General features: G+C 32.1%; 1 protein-coding gene across 1 annotated transcript in view; it reads right to left on the bottom strand.

The window, feature by feature from the left end:
* Positions 1–22963, bottom strand: part of Raf (serine/threonine kinase raf oncogene) — a 94488-nt gene that overhangs the window by 51026 nt on the left and 20499 nt on the right. The window contains exons 3-6 of the mRNA XM_035354432.2: positions 20455–20650; positions 14319–14413; positions 10096–10199; positions 3155–3260 (exon numbers count right to left, since the gene is read on the bottom strand). Of these exons, the coding sequence (XP_035210323.2) occupies positions 3155–3260; positions 10096–10199; positions 14319–14413; positions 20455–20650 (501 nt within the window). The remainder of the gene's footprint in view (positions 1–3154; positions 3261–10095; positions 10200–14318; positions 14414–20454; positions 20651–22963) is intronic.

The following is a 22963-nucleotide window of genomic DNA, read 5'->3' on the forward strand; positions in this document are numbered from 1 at the left end:
TTTATTCTCCCATCAATAAAATTCGGACTTCTATACTCAAAGACCCCATTCCGGATATGAATTCCTGGGGTATTTATAGGATTCCTTGCCAGTGTGGTTTAATTTACATTGGCCAAACTAAGAGAGCCTTAAAATTTCGCATCAAGGAACATGAGGCATATGTTAGAAAAAAGGAAACACAGAAGTCTTCTGTTGCTCAACATTGTTGGTCCGAAAATCACACTTTCAATTTTTCTGCTGCTAAAATTATTCAAAAAACATCTTCCATTGGAGAACTGGATTTTCTAGAGGCATTTCACATTCATAAAAATCTTTCTGTTCTAGTTAACGATCCTAATTCCAATCCAAATTTGCCTTCGGCTTTTAGAGAAATAATGTTTTAGTTCTGGTTTCGCCAACAGATGGCGCCACTTGCTTATTCTTGTCCAGGCTTTCTTATCTTATCTAATCATTATTTCCTATCTTGTTCATTTGTGGTTTTGCAGCTGAAGATGGTGGTTCGGTAAAACCATCGAAACTAGTCCTGTGAAAATTTTGCAAATATTACGCTGATTTTTGTTGTTTGACTTCTGAATTAGTATTTATTCGGCGTGTTATTGTGTCTTAACAATTATGATCTAAAGGGTATCAAAATTTACAAAAAAAAAAAAAAAAAAAGCTTAATATTTATTTGTTTACTTTATTAAACATTTCTTTCAATGTAAGTTGTTTAAGTTGCTTCATTTTATGTGATAATACTTTCTCTTTAATTCTATAATCAGACATAATTTCTTGTTCAGTTACAAAGTTCCGCTGTTCAAGTCCCGTAATTGTTGTGCCGAGAATACCGACTAACTTGTCAATCGAAGTTTTTGCGTTTTCACTAACCTCTCTGTCACCTTCTTCATGTCTTTATCCATTTTTTGCAGCAATTCCACTTTTTGTTTGTTGGACATCGAAACATACTTTCGTTTTGTAGATCCTTTGGGAGCTCCAGCATCGGAAATTCTATTTGGCATAATCGAAAGTTCAAGTTTACTTTTATAAAATTGCTCTTACAGTCTGCAAAAAATAATAAGCTGGATCCAATTCGAAGATTAAGGAACAACGCAATCATCAACATTAACTGAATTAGATAATTTTAGCTTATACCGTCCGTTATACATAAAACGCTCACGCGAAAACGTATTCTGCGCTTGTGCACATGCATATGTGCAGTCGTAAAGGTCTTACGTGCACGCGTAAACGCCTATGTGCATGTGTCAACGCAGCGCATGCGCAGAAAGTTTTTAGCTTTCTGCGCATGCGCCGGATTATGGATGTCCGAATTAACGACTTTTGACTGTACTGCCTTTATTTTTCTTTTCCAAAATTAGAAGTGACAACTTTATAATGGGTTTCATGAAGATCATATATCTACATGTCTGATTCTGCAGCTGGACAACCATTACCTTCAATATTTCATCATAACCAACAGAAGCATATTTTATTGTGATGGACTCTGTGAAAATACAGCAAATGTGAAGCGAATTCTATATTAAACTTGGGAAGACACATTGAAATAATATAACATGCATATGGCAAATTTTTTTGCCACTATTCAATACTTCAGTGAGAGGCACATTACGCACAATAACATGCAAGTGATTGAAAAAACACATTTTAGTAGACCATCTCCTGGGACTTTTGATATCAATACTACCAATCATGGGTATGCAGGTCACAGTGAACATTTCCAAATACCTTGAAAACCAATTTGAATGAAACCTTGACTAAGAAAAAGGCTGGGTCTGCTCAAGAAATAGATTTCTTGCTGCAAGACAATGTCTCATGACAAGTTATTGCCAAGGCACTGGTTGCTAAGGCTTTGGAATATAATCTACATATAGCTCATACTTAGTGCTATATGATTTCCAAACATTCTCAACATTTAAAAAGATAATGACATGCACAAAATTTCATCACTGAACCATAAAAGTTGTCAGAGATTCCGCAAAGCAGTACCAGTCATTCTTAAGGAATTCTCAGCCACCTTTCTAGCCACAACTCTTACAATAAAACATCCATCAGTCTCTATATCAATCCACCGAATAGCCACTGCTGAGAAAGTATCCAACCTGCTTTGTTTTTCTCTTCGCAAAAAGGCTTTCATCGATTTCTACTATTTTGTTCTGCCCTCCAATTTTAATGGAGCTCTACTTAATGTAGTGAATACAAACTTCCTGCAGATGATTATTTCAATTTATTGCTGCATTGTTGGCCGCACCCAATTATTCTTTTCCCTATTCAACAGATGTTAATTCTCTTGACCAGCTGTAAATGAACTGATGTGTAGTCACAAATATGGTTCTCTAATTCATTTTCTCAAAAGGCAAGGAAAAAAGGCAGCAATAAGAGTTAATTCACATTCTTGTTCATAAATAAAGGTGACTTATCAAGAGTCATACCAAACTAAAACACAGATGTTATGAGAGAGTTGTGATGTCATACTTATCCAGAACTGGCTCTAAATTGCACTGCTTGGCAAGAGTTTCATAATCAGCAGGATAAGACATACGTATCATAGAAAAATATAAGATCCACAGAATAACCTAAGTAATTGTCTTAAAGTATCAGCTCCAGATTGAAAACCTAACAAACATTTTGTTAATAGCTGGTATGTATGCCATGAAAATAAAATATTTTAAAACTAACAAATAACACTGCTAATGGAGGTGAAGCAAAACTGGAAGACAGAAGGAGGAATTCTTATCCAAAACAGTTAAACAATCCCTTTTGTAAGTATTATATCATTTTATGAAATATACAAAACAATAAATAAATAAAATTACAAAAAATAAATAAAAATTAAAAACTAAATTAAAAAAAACCCACTATTTTTTTATACTGTTATCATTAACTGGATTCTCTTTATGAAAGGCATCAGTATCTGATAATTTTTAAGTGATACTTCAATTGTTTACTAAGCCATTAAGTTTGGAAACTGTTCCTTACAAAAAATTCAAATAAAGATAAGCTACATTAAAAACAAGAAACTTAAATTATAAAAACTTTCTGACAGGACAGATTAAAATTAACTTTGAAACTTCTTCAACATACACGAAAATAAATACCAATTAAATAAATCTTACATAATAACTAATAGTACTTTTGGAGAGAGCCTGATACAACTTACAAAATTATGAGATATGCTAGTAGTAATAGGAATTCTTTCATGAATTTCTACAGTGATTTCTTCACCTTCTAGGGTGCTGATGTCATCATCCCAATTTACTTGTTCCCTAGATTAAAATTACATTAAAAAATAAGATGGAATGAAAACACATACATGATATCTTATAAAGCATAATAAAGTTCAAATGCTGATAAAACTAGTACAAACATCATAAATATATAACCTGTTTTGATTGAAAAATAAACATATTGAATTTATACATTCAGCAAAGGCACAATTTGTAACTATGACTACCATTTAGATACTTAAAATAGCAAAGAGTCTGGTTACAAGGGGGTTTTCCCTTAGAAAGTCCCACATGAAGGCATCTATCTCACTTTACAGGCAATTATATTAAACCAGGGGCTAACAATCACAACTCTGTAGTAAGTAATAAGAAAGTAACTAGTCACTCTAGAATAAATATCAAAATAAAATTTATCAAATGCCTTTGTAATACCTCTTTTTAAAGTTTATAATATGTTGATAAGAAGTGAGTGGGACACCAGAATTTCACCAATGGGTTGTACATGCATAGTTCATAATATATGCATGAATAAAATAAATATCACCCTTGATAAATCTCCATAAAAAACTGGGACTATAACATGAATTTTTGCAGTCCAGTGTTATGAACTATACTTCCCATAAATTATTCAAAAATTGGCACTTTTGGTAATAGAGCATATTACGCATATAAAACTTCTATACAAAATTAAGTATTCTTTAGAATTGACCCCCCTCCATTCAGAAATACACATAAAAATTAATAAAGTATTCCATGTAGAAAAATAAATTCCATAAACAGATATAGTATATATGTCTCCCTGCATACACAATATTCTCCATAGAGAAACATATACTCCTCCTATAGAAACATAAGTAGTCTTGAGAGTTGATGTGGTTCAATGCAGAATGCTGTATGAAAACAATTTTTAGTGGAAGATAAATGGAAATACATCAAGATCCTTCATGAAGCATTGGTTAACCTATATGACTGCAACAAAAAAGGTCTCTTTGCTATAAAAACCAGACAGAAAAAAAGGAAAAACCTGGCTCTGTGTCACTTTCGGTACTCTTCCGTTTCGCCGGCGCAAATCTTGCCAAGCACACTTTATTGGCGACAGCATACAGTATTTTCGCATAAAAAATGTTAGTTCTAAGAATTTTTTATTTTGAAGGCATAAAAATTTTAATATCGTTTAAAATCTTGTAAAAAGCCAATAAATAAAAATAATAAATTTGTAGAATAACGTTAGTTTAAGAATTTACCATGTTTTCATGGTTCAACATTCTGATTCGCCAGTTCGTATCACTTGACCCCAAGTAATCTCATCTCACATAAACTACCCTACAAAAATCTAATTCTTTCAGTAATTATCTACTTAAATTTCAAGTTAAATCTTAATTTGGAATACAAGTTTAAATGCAAGAATTATTTCAATTCGTATGAAAAGCTTACTCAGAAATTATGTAAAATCGCAGTGCTTTATTTCACTAGTGCATTCTCATTAGAACTGATGAATTTAACCCCTGATTTCGCCTTTTCTATATTTTCGGCTTTGAGTGAGCGGTGTGATTGCATCGTAATTGACTTAATTACTGCGAATGGCCTTAGGGCTTAAAATTAAGCTATCTGGTGAAAATTCTATGTAATTGCATGCCAGTATTGAAAGAAACAATCAATCTCATAAGAAATGGCCGTGACTTGTTTTGAAAATGTGGTGTAAAAGGTTACCAGCGAGGATATTTCGGTTGGCATCAGTTGTACCATTATTGGCGACTTTATCGCCTGCACCGGTAAAATGGAAATGTACCGAAAGTTCCAGCAAGAGGTTTATGATGTCACAGGATTATCTTAAAATGGGAAATTAAAACTAAGAGGAGTGGGGAGAGATGTTAAAATCAACTCAACAAGAGAAAGTCTTACATCTAATAAATATAAAGTCCAAACTCAATATCAAGAGAAAGTTTTACATCCAAAATTTTCAGAAGGAATTCCATTTCTTTATCCCAATGACTTTCAATGAGTGAAACTTCATCACGAGAAAGCAACAACTCATGCAACCAATGCATTCTTTGAAAAAATGAGGACTGATACAGGTACTGCATATATAATGAATTCAATCCTTTCCGATGAATTTCTGCAAACAGCGTTCATATATATTTCTGTACATCGAAATTAAGTACTTTTAAGGACCATTAATGAAAAAAGTTAAGGACCTATGAATAAATTCAATTAAAAATATTATCTGTGCCTGAACTTCACTTTTGTAATACCAGCCTAAAAATAAAATAGATCCATAAGAAGGATGCATTATTATTAAACATAAATTAATTAACATAATTATTAATAAGTTTAAGAATAAAATAAACTCTATGGAATTTATCAATTAGCATTAAATATTTTACACTTATAATAGTTGGACATTATTTGAAAGAAGGTAAGTGACATTTTATTTATGTTTTACTAACAGCTTTCTGTTCATTTTTTTAATGTCTCATTTTGTTATATACTTGCTCAAGCTAGAGGTTTAGTAAACAGCAGGTAGATTTTATGTCAAGTGACATTGGTCAAAATGAGAAGTAAAATAATAATCAGCATGATTCATAACAAAAAACTGACTGTTGTCACTGTTGCTGGCTAGAGACAACAGTCAGTTTTTTGACTGTTGGCTAGAGAAAGACCTGCTGATCAGAACAAACCTGAAAGGCCTGATGTAGTCACGGTTGGCAAGTTCTGAAAGTTAGTCGGGTCCTGCCTGATGCAGTTAGTGTCGTAGCTTCGTGTAGAATTCCAGGGGTTGTAATCCAGTTCATATACTTTAAGATTCCAATAAGCCACTAAAGTACCAGATAAGTTGTTTTGTATTATTTTAAGTTTCACTAGATGCAAAGAATAAGCTTTACTTTACATTTCCGTGTTTTATCTTGTGACTACAGTAAGGATTAATGAAAGGTAATAACTCGCTTTAATATGCAGAGATAATTTTTAAGCAGTTAGTTATAAGTAATTAAATTAGGTAGTTAGATAACTTTGTCATTTATTTATATTTCATAAAAAAGCCCCATTAAATCACAATCTAGTAAAATTTCACAATTTAACACTTTCAGCTCCATAGGGACATATAGATCCCAACACATACCAAAATTGGGTCCCAAAGGGATAAAATACATGTAATTTATCACACTAATTCTTAAACAATATTAGGATATTTACACATTAAAAGCTACAAAACATTTATGTTTTGTGGCAAAACCACTCAGCAAAATATTGATGCATCCTTTCAATTTGAAGCCTTCCCAGATTTTTACTACTTTATATCGTCTCTTTAAGCATCTTTTCTAAAAATTATAAATTTCTTTCTATAGTCAAACCAGTGCTTTCACTATTTTCTGTGTGCTTTATCTCCTAATTTGTTAACCTCTCCACAATGTACCTATGAGGGTTTACTTGATCTGGTAAAAGTTTAATAGTCCAAAACCACACGCCAGACTTGAAGCAAATTATTGCTATGTCTGCAAACAACTACAAAGTCAAACAAAGGTTTAAATTAGCTCCTTATTTAAAAAGAACTTAGAATATAAAGGCATGTTCTCATGCTAACAAAATCAATTACAGCTTGTGGTGATGTAATTAAAAAAGGTACAGTCAAATTCAAACTAAAAATGTGGACTAGAGGTCAAAGAATATACAATTTAAATTTCATTTAAGCTGGCCCAGAAGCTTTATCATCATAACAAATTCAAATGTCAGCAACGATAATTTAAAGACAATTATCAGAGCTGGTAGGAACAAATGCAGCGAGCAAGTGGAGGTCAGAAACACACTCTGTCTTACACTAAAAAAACCTCAGTCTAAAAACTGAACTGTCTTAGAAAGTTTGCATTCTAGTGAGGAAATAGAAATGGGAAATTATAGTAAAGGCTGAAATTATAAACAACTGGGTAATTTGCATAATAAATGTACATATCTTTGAAGAATAATTTTCTTTATCTTTATGTATTCAGTTTCTTTCTCCAACATGTTTCCTTTTCATTTTAGAATTTTTTTTATTTAATTAAAGATTTCTGTTACTTAAAAAAAAAAAAAAAACTAAATGCATTTACAATGTATAGAAGAAGCTACTAATTTTATTTCTTTAGTGATATTGAACACTAAGAAGAAATATCAAATATATATGGTAAGGGAAAGTTACAGAGTTGGTGTGGCAGAAATTTTAGAATTTAGTGACACACTGAGCAACATAATCTACAAATAGCAAAACTTTTAAAATTTAGAGTAGGCACTGGAAGCAGAATTTAGAAAGGCACAGGCAGCAGAATTCAGGTTCCACAGAGATTGCATCAAGTGGCAAAATGCCTAGCTCCAGCCCTGCGTATGATGCATTAAGACTTTTTAAATTGTCAGTTTTCAATTTCTTTATCAATAAAAAAATTCTTTTCCATAATGCCTGTCCATGTGGTAAGTTTAGAAGCATTTTTTTATATTTTCCATGCTTGCGCTTAATGAAAAAAAGAGAAAAAAAAAAGAGAAGATAAACATGTTAAGAAAAAGATTCTAGTATCAGAAGTAAACATTCAAATATTATGTTTCTATTGCTCTTCCAGACGTTCTCCAAAAAGTAACAAATTAATCAGAAACTTTGTGTAAAATACATTCATTACGAGTTAAAACCACGGAGACATTTTTTTGTCACATTTTTATATAATTTTCTAGAATCGTGGGTCTATATATCTTACCTTCAAATCCTTCTAAACTTTCCAAGCTGCAATGTATAAAATCCTAAAAAAAAATTACCCCTAGCAATTCTGTAACAGCAAAAAGTCATAAAATATTTTAGGGAAAAAAAAATCAGAGGGGAAAAGTGTAAAATTAATCTTATACAGAAAGTTAATACATATTCTGAGAGTTTTGAATATGTTGAGACAATTACACGAGAAAAACTCTTAACAGAAAAAAATTTAAAAGAAAACATTTTTAATTAATTACATAGCTATTTTGCTTTTGCTAAGAGCTGTTCCATTAATTGTGCTTTTATAGCATTATACCTTGCCCATTTTTCAGATTCAAAATATTATAAAATAAGTGGCCAAAATGGAACTTTATAATATGACAGTGAAAAATAAAAAAAAAAGTATTATTTTAATGTTATTTTGTAAATATAATTTCAATATATTACTATTATTTCAATGAAATTTATCAATGTTACAATGTTTAAAAAAATGGTCGAAAAATTCCCAGATCTTGGAATTAAAAATTTTCTACAGAAACTGATCTTAAAATCGCCAAAATTCGCTAATTTTAGAACCGTTTAATAAAACAATTCACATCCCCAAAAGCGAAAAGTTGTTTAAGAGCTTTTAATTAGAAAAAATTAAATATTTTTGAAATGCTTACGTTTCACTTCTTGCTCAGAAATTCGAGTATCCCACCATTTATATTAGAAATAGGAACAAATTATAGCCCATGAACCCATTCAAAAGATAACCATATTATTATGTTTTTATATATAAAAATTAAAATAAAAAATAAATAAAAATTAAAAAATAAGGACCCTTAAGAACCATACGAACCCTGTGCGAAGTTCCCTGATGTTTCACTTATGGACTATTGTCCCTTTGGCCTCTTAAAAAGAGTTCTTTCTAAATGCAAACCCACCATGATTGAAGGAAAGTAGAGGAAGAAGAAAAGAAATCAATAGAATTTTATGAAAAGCCTTTCTCTCACGGAAATCACAATGTATACAGTACAGGAAAAAAAAAAAAAAAAAAAAAGTCACCAGGTCAAACATTTAAAAAATACCTTTTATCTTTTAAAGATTAATTAAATGGCACTGAAGTCATTCTAAAAATGCATAAACACTCTATGCATAAAGGTATTGAATCAGTAGTTTTGGTTAAAAGTTTAACCACTTCAAGTTAACTCTGTTAGGTATTTATAATACACTTATGTAACATGGTCTCATTTTGAAAAATGGTAGCCAAAATGCACAAAACCATTGGAAAGTGAACAATTTTGATATTTTAAAGTTAGTATCACTCCAAGGAAATATCCTTTTTGCTCAAGAAAGTGACTATTAAAAATTCTAACTGGATGAAATTTTTCAATATTCAAACAGGGGGAGGGGAACTGTCTAGCCAATACATACACATGAATTCTCTGAACAAACCATGGATATTTAAATAAACTTTCTTGAATAGAAAAACAATGAAAATGATATTTTGAGATCGGAAATTTTACTCTTTGTCAAATTCATGGGATCTGGAACTGCGATAACATATTTTCACACATTCACATACTTTCAAACTTTTGGAAAATTTTGCGCTGGAATTCGGGAAGGGAGGGGGAAATCAAGAGAACATTTCCATCATGGCACGTTTTTTATGTCAATGGACACCCATGCACAATTCACCAAGCACAAACATTGCTTCAAAAGCTTCACTAGAATCTGTTTCAGCATCCTCCTTACAGTCCTGGTCTTGCCCCTAGTGGTCTATTTCTTCATGAGAATGATGATGTTGCTAGAATACGATACTTCTACACTAATAAGGATATGATGAAAAATTAACTCACAGGCAGCAGCAACTGCCTATTATGAAGGAATAGAAAAATTTGCTTCCCATTTTGACAAATGACTCTATCTCTTAAATTTTGGAGATTATGTGGAAAAATAGTCTAAGTACATTTCCTATGTAATTAAAACAGAAAAAAACAACCCATCAATATTTTTCCATACTGCAGTAGCAAAGGTTACTTTCCGAATAATAAACATAATAATTATGTATTGTAATAAATAATACTTAATTATAATTATTATTATAATAAATAAATATCTGCAAATAGTATCAAATAAAAACATCTACACATTTACAAAATATTTAATACAATTTCCACTTACTTTCCATTACACCTATAAACAACACACATATCTGCTGTGAGTTTTCGTCGTCTCATAGCTTTATACAATGCATCTCTCACTGTCTGTCCTGGCCTTACCTGTACCTGGGAAGGGAAAAACAGAAGTGTGAATAATTAATCATGCTGATTCACAGTTACACAAAAATTTTTGATGTGACTACATATATTTGAGGAGCCAAAATGCATAACTCTGAAACACGATTAAACATTCAAAGATTCAATAATACATTTTGGTTACTCATGAAGAGAAATAAATGAAAGAACATCCTATGCCTTTTCATAAATATCTCTTTCATTTCCTTTTCTAAATTCCATCAGCACACAAGTACTAAAGCCATGAAGCACTGTAGTTCATCTCAATTCTTCAAAGACATAGGAGAAGAACCTGAAAATTTTTATTGATAAGAGAACTGAACAGATCGGTTGTATGCAGTTTTGTGGATTTTTCTCTAGTGTGTTTGGGGGATGTACATACATGCCTTCTTCAAAGAATAAATTTCATTGCATCATCACCCAACGACCTGTGAGGCTAATTTCACACCTCATGACCTGTGAGGCTATCCCTGTCTCAGCCGCTCCACAGAGACTGAAATTTTACTCTGCTTAATGTTCTAAGAAACATAGCAAAGGCCAAATGAAGAATGGCAACTTTCTTTGAATTCCTATTAATCACACTAGCATACACAGCAATTCCACAAACTGACAAACCACATTTCAATACCATAGTTTTTTCCTGCTACTCCCACACAGAAAACTCGAGGAGGATCCCCCAAACATACAATTAAAACAAGTGAATTTTTCTTTAAAAAAAAAAAAAAAAATCCTTTACAGAAGCAATCAGTCCTTTGGCATCACAATTCTCTTCCCTCCATTCGAATCAGATCAATTAATGATCCAGCCACCTTTTTTTCAAATGCCTTTCCTCTAAATGCCTCATTTACAATCATAAAGCATTCCAATCAATCATTTTGAATTAAAGTTTAACCATTCAAAAATTTCATTGCCCTGTTAGATATCTAAAATGCATAAAAACTGTCTCAAGCTTTTAAAAAATCCATAAAATCCATAAACAAGGATTTTCAATTAAAGTTTACAACTTCTGAATGACTGTGCATAACAATATTTGATATATTGCATACAGATGGAGAACATCATACACTTAGAAAAAAATTAATTTTGATAACTAGTGCATTACAAAGTCATAGATCCTCACATTCAATATCCGAAATGATAAAAAATCTGAACTTCAAAGCCACCAACACTTTTTTTTTTTAAGAATTTTTTCCCTATGATTTACCGCATGCACATTTGATATTTTTTCTTATAATAAAAAATGTGGAGACTGCCAATTCTTAATTTCACTTTGGCACTAAATAAAATACCTGGTTATTCAAGAAACAATCATTTTAGCATAAATTTGTCTGACCAATAGTTTGGCTCTGGAGCTGCTTATCTGCTTGGCATACATTTCAAACCTAAGTTTAGGTCTCCCTCTTTTTCGGGTGCCGAATGGTCTGGCCGAGAAGATTTTTTTAGTTACTCGATTTTCATCTATTCTGCACAGGTGTCCTGTCCATTTAATTCTCTGAATCCTTATATATTTTACTATATCTATTTCTTCAAAGGATTTATAGAGTTAGTTCTTCTCCAGATATTGTTACATTTTATGCCACCAAAAATATTTCTCAAAAATTTTCTTTTAAAGACAGAAATGATACTTTTAGCTTTTTCTGTTATTGCCCAGGTCTCAGCACAGTATGTAACAATGGGTCTGATTAAGCTTTCATAAATTAAAATCTTCATTTTTCTGCTAGTGAAGTTAAAAGTATTTTTTGAGACCGAAAAAACATCAGTTAGCATCTGTGACTCTACTACAGATCTCACTGTAGTAACACTGGATCTCAGGCATTAAATCATTGAGAGTATTAACTTCTGATCCTGAATATTTAAATTTGCCAACAGTTTCAAATTTTTAATTCTCAATTTCAAAATAGGGGCTGCTGTTATTACCACATGGCATGTATTCAGTTTTATTTTGTTTGATTGCTAGATGCATTTTGCTGGCTGCAGCCTCTAGAGATGTAAAAGCCTCTCTAAGTGATTCGGGAGTGCATGCGACTATGTCAATATCATTAGCAAACAGAAAAATCTAAACAGACTTGTTAAAGATAGTTCCATGACTATTAATGTTGGAATCTTTTATGATTTTTTGGAGGGCAAGGTTAAAAAGCAAGCAGGCCAGAGCATCACTCTGTCTGAGCCCATTTGAAACAACAATACGCTAAGAAAGATTATTCTTGATGATTTTAACCCTAAGTTTTGTCTCAGTAAGAGTGATGGTGACCAAATTTATAAGTTTTTCAGGTATTGCAAATACTCTCATAGCTTCAATTAAATATTTTCTGTTTACTGAATCATAGGCAGTCTGAAAATCAACAAAAAGGTGGTGCATTGCAATGCCATATTCATTAGTTTTTTCTAAAATTTGCCTAATGTTAAAGATTTGTTCTGCTGTAGATCTTCCTTTACAGAAACCACACTGGTAATCACATACAATATTTTCTGTCATTGATTTTACACTACTGTTTTAAATCCCTGGCAGCAACCTGGTGAATCATTATTATATTTGACTTTCATCAACCACATTTTTATCAACACGGTAACTTGAGTAATGACTCAAGCAGCGATGCCTAAATAATTTTTTATATTATTAATTGAACAGTAAAAAGTATAGTAACCTTTTATGTTGACATTATGCATGGCGATGATTAGAGATTTAAGTTAAATGCACTAAGAAATGTTGTCAAGAAAAAATTTAACAAAAACTTCTTTTTATATGATAAAAACAAGACTTTGTTAATGATACTCATAGACCAAAAGATTACATTTAGTGCTATTTGAATTAAGAATAACTGATTTGTTCTTCATATAAACCCAGAACTGCCGTCATAGCTCATATGGCCGCACTGCGTGGCAGAATTTAGGAGAGACAAAATTTTTGGAATTTAGAGTAGCAATGAGCAGCAAAATTAATGGATAAAAATTTTTTTTTAATTTAGTGAAAGCACTGGGACCCAAAAATTAGGGGCGGGAAAAATTTAGAACTTATGGAGGTGCCTGGTAGCAGAATTTAGGACCCCCAGAGACTGCACCAGGCAGCGCCATTCATTGACAAGCCATGTGAATTTATTTATCCAGGACTCGGATAAGCCTTAAGCATATGCAAAAAACTGACATAATAAATAAATGAATACAATTCAAGCTTAACTGCTTTAGTGCGCGATAGAAGCAATAAAAATTTAGCAGAAGAACTTGTTTTTCATTACCAACCTCATGACACATAGCCAATAACATATAGCGGACGTTATTAAGCTAAGCTAAAATTCTACTTTACAAACTACCGAGCCTGAAGAAAGTGACAGAGAGGTTACTGAAAATGAAAATATTTTGACTGATAAGTTAGTGAGAACTCTCAACACAGCAATTACAGGACTTGAAAAAAAATGGAACATTGTAACTGAACAAGGAATAATGCTTGGCTATAGAATTGAAGAGAAAGTATTGGCATACACACACACAAAAAAAGGAAGCAACTAAAAACAACTTTTACATTGAAAGAAATATTTAATAAAGTAAACAAATAAATATTTAGCCTTTTTCTTTTTGGAAATTTTGACACCCTCTAGATCATAAATGCTTCATAAATCACAATTTCATATTTAAATTTTTAAAATTTGTACATGCCATCTTGATGATCTAATATCCGGAAAAATCCCAAATTTGGAGTCGCCGAATTTCCGACGAGTCCAGATCTTGGACTTTTGTACCATATAAGACATTATTATTTCTTTTGAGGGCACATAACTGACGTTCTTGGAAGGCTTTAAATCAATGTCATTAATGACAATTTGGCATCTTATTTTCAAACAATATGAACTGCAATGATGACTTTTGTATAATTCAATACAATACAGAAATTAAAAGCATGTACTTCTAAACATTTCTATTAAGTATTATTAATTACATTCAACAATTTTTAAAAGCAGATATAGGAAATAAAAAATTCACATAGGAAAATAACTGCATAGTCCTGAAGCATGTTAAAATAAAATACACATGCCAAACAATCCAAAAACTTATTTTAAATATTTTTAATTACTATTTATTCAGTATTTCCATATAAAAGAGAAACATAATACTTACTGTTGTACGTTGTTGATTGGGTAAAAAAGCTCTGACTACAGACTTTAAAGGCGACCTTGGAGAAATACGAGGACTTGTATCAGCAGCAGTGCTACCTGTATTATTATTGCATATGCATTAACAATATATGTAGTATAATTAATATGCAGTTGTGCAAGCTATTATTCAAAAACTAATTTTTGAATAATAAAGCTATTATTCAAAAGCTATTATTCAAAACTAATTTATTATGACAAACATAATATTTTTGACAACAGCAGAAAACTCTCATTTTCTTAACTCTACTAGTTAACTATTGCAAGAATTAAATACAAGCTAGTTAAAATGCCAAAGTTTGGTCTTTTTAAAATTACTCCAGCAACTTCATTAATTGTTAACATGGCATTTCAAATTAAAATGATACATGTGACATTATTTACATTATAAATTTCACTTTGTACATTATATAACTCACCGTCAATTCACTTCTCCCTTTTGTGAAACAGGACACTTTTACCAATTTACGAACCAAATGCAATTTTTCAAAGTCCCGAATGCAATGCAGTATTGCCCGTGAAGTTGAAGTTGGGCACATGTAAAACTTGTAATTTCAATAATTATTTCTCCCCTCTCCTCTCTTGTGTTGCCACTGGTCTTTTACAGTGCTCTTTTTTTTTTTTTTTTTTTCAAATGTTTTATGCCGGCAATTTTCATCGTAGGTGTATCTTTCCAATGCGATTTATGGTTTTTCAATGCACTGATGAATTTGACCACGAAAAAAGTGACTGTTGCCATTTGAAAATTTTGAAATTTCTTTATTTCATGGTAACTATAACTGTGACAGCTCCACTATTTCAAATCATTAGAATCTGACAGCGCTGCGATCATGAACGATGGAGGCAGCATCTTAGCAGAGCTCCGAAATTTTTAAATGTATGTTCCAGAAAATTTTCCCTTCCCTAAATAACTTTTTGCGCTTTTCTTCTGCAAGGTCTCTTCCATCTAATGGAAGGTTTTATTTAAGGTTTAAGTTCCCATCAAAAGGAATATTCAGATAAATATCCTTCTTTTCTCTAAACTAAATCAAATCTCTATTGCTAAAATGCCTTTAAATTCATTTATTTATTATATTCATAAGTTTCTGGTATTAAACAATAGCTAGTACTTGATTTTAATCAAGTGATTCCTTTCTCGTAACTATTCCATACAGAGGCTACCACCCTTCTCAGCAGCTGTCATTAATCAGCAATACACATCAGGCCTTTGTTGTCTTGATTTGAGGAATTTCTTGAGAGGGAAAATAGGGATCTTGGGCATCGATGAATATATAAGATAGCAGTTTTTGCTACTTTGATCTCCGACGTTTTTCAGTTCACAAATGAGAGATAAGGATAATTATTTCCTTGAATATATCTCTTAGAATTATGAGCACATGTTAATACAGTGTGCCTCAGTTTTTTAAACCAGTACAAATATGTTAAATTAATAAAAAAAATAATTAATAGTAAAATAAACTCTGTAATGCATTTATTTTTGCTGATGTGCTGTCGCACTGTTTATGGATTTGTGATTTTGTCTGATGCTGTTTTCTGAAAAATGTATGAATATACTGGGAACGGTAATAGTTAATTTGTTGTTCTGTCTCAAGGTGAAGGCAAATATATTGCCTAGTTTCCCATGTTAGTACTTTTTAAAAAAAAAATTTCTAATTTTACTTTCCCGTCTTAGCTAGCTTCTTAACTAGACTTAAACTGTTATGTAACTGGACCCCAAACCTTTTTTTTTCCCCATCTACTCAGCTTTACCAAACACGCTCACTACGCACACCTGGGAGGCACAATTCATTGTAAATGAACACAGCTTGCTCCCCTTTTAACTACACTCATGGAGACAATCCTATTTTAGAAAATTTTTACTTCTTTTCCTTCTATTTCTGTAGGTCTTTTTTTTTTTTTTTTTAAATTATTATTTATTTTCTCTCCATTACTTTTGGGCCATTTATTTTAATTTTATTTTGTCCCATCTTTTCTTCCTGGCCTTTTGAACTTATATAAAATACATGAAGTTCCTTTTTACTCTCCTCTGAAATATGAAACTGCCCCTTTTCTATATACCTTTCCTTTGCACCTAAGCTTGATTTTTCGCCCAGCAGTGGAGAAGACTTAGCAGGCGCAAAACAAGTCATCTGTCTACTTTGTCTGTCATTACAATCTTGAGCACATGCCTTCAAATAACAACATCTGAAATTTCATTTCGAATGATTTAGTTGAAAGACTGCTTACGGTTCATATTTTGGGGAGGTTACTTTTTACAACCACCCTGTATATATCCTAAGTCCCCTTTTAGATACGTGGAAAATGCAATCTGAATAGCCTAGCAAAGTAGGAGATACAGAACTATCCATTTTTTTCGGGGGGGGGGGGAAGAGAGCATGTACAACTGCAACTGGATACCTTCTTTTCAGAAAGAAAGAAAACTATGATAAGCATCTTAAATACCTTGGTTTTTCCCTGGAACAAGAAATTTTATGCCTCTGTGGCATGCTAATTTGACTTTTTTTTTTTAAATGTAAAAAGAGGCTTAAAATCTTAAAGCTTACCTATGGCAGGGATTGGGATGCTGATGCATAGACTTTAAGGTCTATGTATACTACTCTTATTTGCCCAGTTCTGAAATATGGTATTCTTTATCAGGCTGTCTCATTCAGTAACTTGAGAAGTTAAAAAGAGTTCAACTCAGTGCAGCTAAAATTATCACTGGCCTTCATAACAGTTGCCTAAATCATATTGTGTTATATGAAGCTTATCTAAGCATAAGTACCTAATAATTAAATTTTTTTGTGAAGATGGAACGCTTTGGCAATCAGCAGAGAGCTTCAAATTTTATTTATAACTGGATCAACAGCTACTACCTCAAGAAAGAGAATGCCTGCTTAGTAATGCTGAGAGAGAAGGTTTGCTGCGAAATGAAGTGGAACAGGTCTTTCTGTTCTGTTGCCTTGACCCTATTTTGTCCTTTTCATGCCGATAATTTTACTATGTTGCTGGAATACTGTTTGATAAAATAACAGGTATGTCAAAATTATGTGTAAAGCTAAAAAAGCCATTAATTATCATTACAGATCTAGTGATGATTGACCCATGCATGATTTCTGTCCAGTAAGAGATATGCATGGTGCCAGTACAATAAAGTGATGGTTACTTGTTTTTCATAAAAACGGGAAAATGCTGTGCCTAATACTAAAATGAATGAGATAAAATCTATTACTGTCGAGCTCTCAGCTACTAAATTATTAAAATAAATGTCTGGATAGAAAACTAAATTATTTAAAAAGTGGTTTCCATAGTATGGGAATATCTGACAGAAACATCTTGTTGTTGTAAAATTGTAGCTGATATTGCAATAAATGAGGCAAGGGTGATTTTAAATTAAGGATTGGCTGGTCAAATCACCACAATGAAAACTCTTGATTTTAAGACTAGGAATTTTTCTGTCACTTTTCTTTACAATCTGATTACAAATGTGTGAAAAGAGCAGATTTTAAATTGAAGTTTTCAACACTAAAGGGCCATAGGTCTTTAATAATAAGAAATAATAAGAATAAGAAAGCAAAGAGCATTTTATAAATCTAAAAAGTCGAACATATGCAGCAAGCACATTTTAAATGCTTCTAACGCACATTTCACGATGTATAATAAAAATTTAATCTTTAAACTTTAACATTTCTGATTTCCTACTTTCCTTTAAGACTTAAAAGAAAGTAATGAGGATACAGATACAAAAGTTTATATGTATGTTCTTGTGGATCTTAATTATGTGAACTTCAATTATATTAACATTGTTACAATTATTATTTAACATAAGAAGTTTTAGATTCACAGAATAAAGGTAATATTTAGCTCCAGTTTAAGATAAGAATTAAGATTCTGCTACAAATCTTTCAGAACTTATTTAGCAGAAAACGGACAGTAAGTGAATTTTTCAAATTTTGTGTTATATTTTAGGTTGTTTAAAAAAATATAAATTTCAAAGAAGACCTACACTGTTAAAGACACATTAAAAATGAAATTAATGCTAAGCAGCCCTGCAAGAAACAACTACAGGGGAAAAATTTGGTTGAGCTTTTCATTCCAGTACCAGCTAATGAAGCAGACAGATCATCTACAAAAGCTCCTGTTTTACTAGAGTTTAAAAATGTCAAGCAACCCTGCAGGAAAGGATATAAGAATGAGAACTTCATTGAACTATTCATTTCAGTTTTAGCTGTCAAAGCAGAAGGATCTTCTACAATGACTCCTATTTTACTAAGGTTCAAACGTGCCAATCTAGAACACTGTATTTCATTTTTAAATCAAAATTCAAACTGCAAATTTAGACTCAGTTATGTATAACTATAGTCAAGAGCTGTCCAATATTCATTTTAAAATAAGCAAAACTTGTTTATTTATAATGGATTGCATTAAAATATTCTTTTTTCTCTCTCAATAAATTATGCTCCTTCAACAACAAGACAGCATTTCATCTGAGCAGTAAATAGTACACAGGCATAATAACCCTATTTGGGAAACAGGAAAATGTGGCCAATGCATATGCATTATTCATCTTTTCTATACATCGACTAAATAAGAAATTTACAAATCTCCCCCTCCTTTTTAAACAGTCTTTTCTAGTGATGTGTAATTCTAACCCTGATATGTTTGAAACTGTTTCATCACACAAATAAAGCATTAAAGCTAACTCCAGATCATTTTCTTCTAGACATCTGGCACTGGCTAAGTACTATTAGGGCAAGATGCTGTTGATTTTCACTTCTGTAAGTATTCCCATTAGGATAAAAAAAAAAAAAAAGAGGGCAAAGCAATTGCCTTTAGCTATCAGTACAAATAAAATGAAACAAAGAACAGTTGCAGCTACAAAGACCATCAAAAGACATATTGCCAGAACATGGTAAAAAAAGAGATTATGATTTGGATGTGCACCTAGTGATAAGGAATTTCATATAAAATATTTACTGATAATATTTTATGCACATATATACTTATTTTTATGTGAATATATATAATATATATACCACTGGGTGATCAAAATGAGCTGTGGTCGAGGCTTTTATTTCACTTGAAAATGCAGCACGAAAGAAGGGTGTAATCATTAATGAAGACGAAACAGAATATATGATAGCCTCTAATAAAACTGTTGATTTATCCCCCTTGAAGATAAACAGTTATACTTTTCAAACCGTAAAACAATTTAAATATCTGGGCACACTGATCACAAGTTTCAATGATATAAAAATTGAAATAAAGAATAGAATATTTATGGCTAATAGATGTTACTACGGCCTTAAAAAACAACTTAAATCCAAACTAATCAACATAAAAACTAAATGAAATTTATACAAAACTTTAATAAGTTGCTATTTACGGAAGTGAATGTTGGATACTTAACTGAGCAGAGAGAGATCTGATTTCAAGTTTTGAAAGAAAAATCCTAAGAAAGGTTTTTGGACCGGTACAACAAAGTGGCATGTGAAGGATTCTCTATAATCATGAACTATATGGAAAATATTGGAAATATGGTGAAAATGATATTGTGGGAATCGTAAAGGCATCTCGTATCAGATGGCTCAGCCATGTGTTTGGATATGATGATACATTTCCAAACGAAAATATAACCTTTTCGAGAATTAAGGGAACAGAAGACGAAACGGAAGACCACCCACTAGATGGATAGATGATGTCGAGCAAGATTTAAGGTTAATTGGAGTTAACAGATGGAATGCTATTGCGCCAAATGGGGTCAGGTGGAGGAAACTTGGAGAGACAGCCTTGGCCTGTAACAGGCTCTGGAGCTTATGAAGATATAATACATATGCAAAATAAACAAGTGAAAACTCCTTAAATCATTTACCTACACATTATATACTTACATACTAGTTTACTTCTGAAGTATAAAATACTTACTCGCTTGAACAATAATTCATTAAGGGAGGGGGAAAAAAACTCTTCAACAATATTTTAAAATTTCTCAAACAAATTTACTGTCTCTGTGTAATGAATAAGAAATTCATTGCACATGGACAATATACATAACATTACAATATGCATAAATGCACTTTATAGATTTAAAAAATAAAAATATTTCAATAAAATTATATTACCAGTAAAATTGGTTTGACTATTATTAGAGGTAAGTTGCATTCCAGTAAGGAATGAATCACTATACAATTTGGCTTCATCACCATCATCCAGAAATTCTGGTGAATCCCTTCCATCACAGTCATTGCCTATCTTTTCTAGTAACCTTTGTTCTTGAATTTGAAATTCATTTAATTTACTTGTCAGATCTTCATATTCCTGGAATAAATGGAAATTATATTTAAATAATGCAACATTTAAAAATGAAACAAACATTTTCAATAAAAAAAGACGATGTGTGCATCACGTGACCTCCTTGTAGGGAATATTAAATTATATGCATTTTTTCCTGCATTTCCTTTAAATTTATTACTTCGAATTTCATCAGAGATATATTTCTCTTTCAACTAATTCAGTTCTCACTTCACACAAGACAAAAATACATAAAAACTCAAAATATTTTCATTAAAAATTGAAAGATATAGAAAACACAAACTAAAACAAACAAGCTCAAAACTAAAAGTTTCCTTTTGGTTCCACTCGCCAAAAAGGCATTGAAGGTGCAGAAAGAATTAATTCACTATCCTGCTAAGTTTTAAATGTAAACAAATATGGCTGATATGGCAAAAAAAAAAAAAAAAAAAAAAAAAAAAAAAAAAAAGGCTTAGCTGCAATGAAACAACATTTAAATTGTCGATAATTCCATGTTGATAATGCATGCAGATAAACTAAAGGCATAAAAACCTTTACCGGAAGATAAGAACAACATAATTAAATCATTTTTAAAGCACAAAATGCACAATTTACCAACATATAATAAAAAAACTTAGCTCATTGAGCCGAGTAACAGAGTAGGCATATATATATTTATATACTTTTTGTGCAGCCGATTGCAACCAAACAGAGAGGTGCACAACTACATGTTCTAACAGTCCTATATACAAAATTTCAATGTTCTGAAGCAACTCATTTTTTAGTTACGCCAGATACATATGAATGTGCATACAGGTGCCACAAAAAAATCTCTTCTGAATCCATTTAAAATCAGTTTTATAATTCGTTACTTCCTTTACATCAAAGAAGGAAATAAAAATGCACAAAAAGTGCTTTATGAAAATGAAATTATACTTATACAGAACATTATTAGGAATGTGATACCCACAAATGATGCAGGGAAGAAGTTACACTGGCATTCAAATGTTAAGCATGCTACAATAAATCCTGCACAAATTTTTGTGGGAACAGAGATTTTACTAATATTTGAAAGTTCTTACAGCATACAAAATAGACAAATTTGTTTAATGTTATTCATGTTTCAAACAATGCATATTTTTGGCGATATGCCTGTATGACAGAATACATTTCACATACACATACTGGCCAATGAATTAGAAGACCAAGATTAATATTTTACTGAACCACCTTTTGCATGGATAACTGCTCTGATTTGTTTGGGCATTGAGTCTATATGCTTCTGGAGTGCATTTATGTCCAGAGAATACCATGCACTAGCTATGCAGCTTTTTAGATCTTGTAAATTAGATGGAAGAGGGAAGTGTTGTCAGATGCGACTTTCCACCATATCCCACAAAATTTCTATGGGTTAAGATCCGGGCTATGCGGTGGCCAGGGAAGGTGTTGGAAGTCAGACTGATGTTCAGCGAACCAATTTTGAACACTTCAGGCATGATGTATAGTTGCATTATCATCCATTAAGTATCTGTTGCCATCAAATAAAAAAAGGAACACTGCAGGGTGCACTTGATCTGCCAGTACATCTAGGTTTCTCATGGCTGTTTGCTTACCCTCCATGAACACCAGGGCACCACTTCTATGCCAGCAGAATATGCCACATAATTTGCTACTCAACTCACATCAGATATTTGCACAGTGCGAGTAAGGCAGGGAGAATTCATGGCTTTATGGGGTTCTCGCCAAATTCGACGTCTTCAATTAGTGCAATATAAGGTGTAGCATGATTCATCCAACCACATTACCCATTTCCAATGCTCAGATGTCCAGTGTCTTCTTTTTCGACACCACTTCAAACAAATTTTTGCATGTTGGGCAGAAGCAAGTGGTTTTTCTCACAGGTACCCAACTATGCATTCCTACCCTCTGCACATGGTTCAAGATGAAATCTGTTGGGAAGAGCATTGGTTGACAATCTGTGTCAGTTGAAATACAGTAGAGTTCCTGTTCTGCCATTCAATTTCTTGGAAAACTGTGCTCAGAACGCAGTTATATCTTCTAGAGAAGGAGTGTGGGTTTCGACTCCAAATTCTGAAAACCTTTGATATGGCTTCTTTTTGAGAACCCAGCGAAATTTGCTGTCTTCGAAATCGAGCACCCTGGTAAATGGGCACCAACAATAAGCCCTTTTTCAAAAGGTGAAAGATCTGCTGTTTTTTCCATTTTACTTCATTCATTATGAAAAGTACTCTTACACGTTAACTTACACTAGCATTCTAACCACGCTGTAACCCACATCATAAAACAATTTGCATACTTCAACCCTAGCACTCGTTCAAA

This window comes from Stegodyphus dumicola, chromosome 11, assembly GCF_044657685.1.
Source record: "Stegodyphus dumicola isolate Sdum_Otavi_A_Nest chromosome 11, ASM4465768v1".
In the NCBI taxonomy this organism is placed as follows: Eukaryota; Metazoa; Arthropoda; class Arachnida; order Araneae; family Eresidae; genus Stegodyphus; species Stegodyphus dumicola.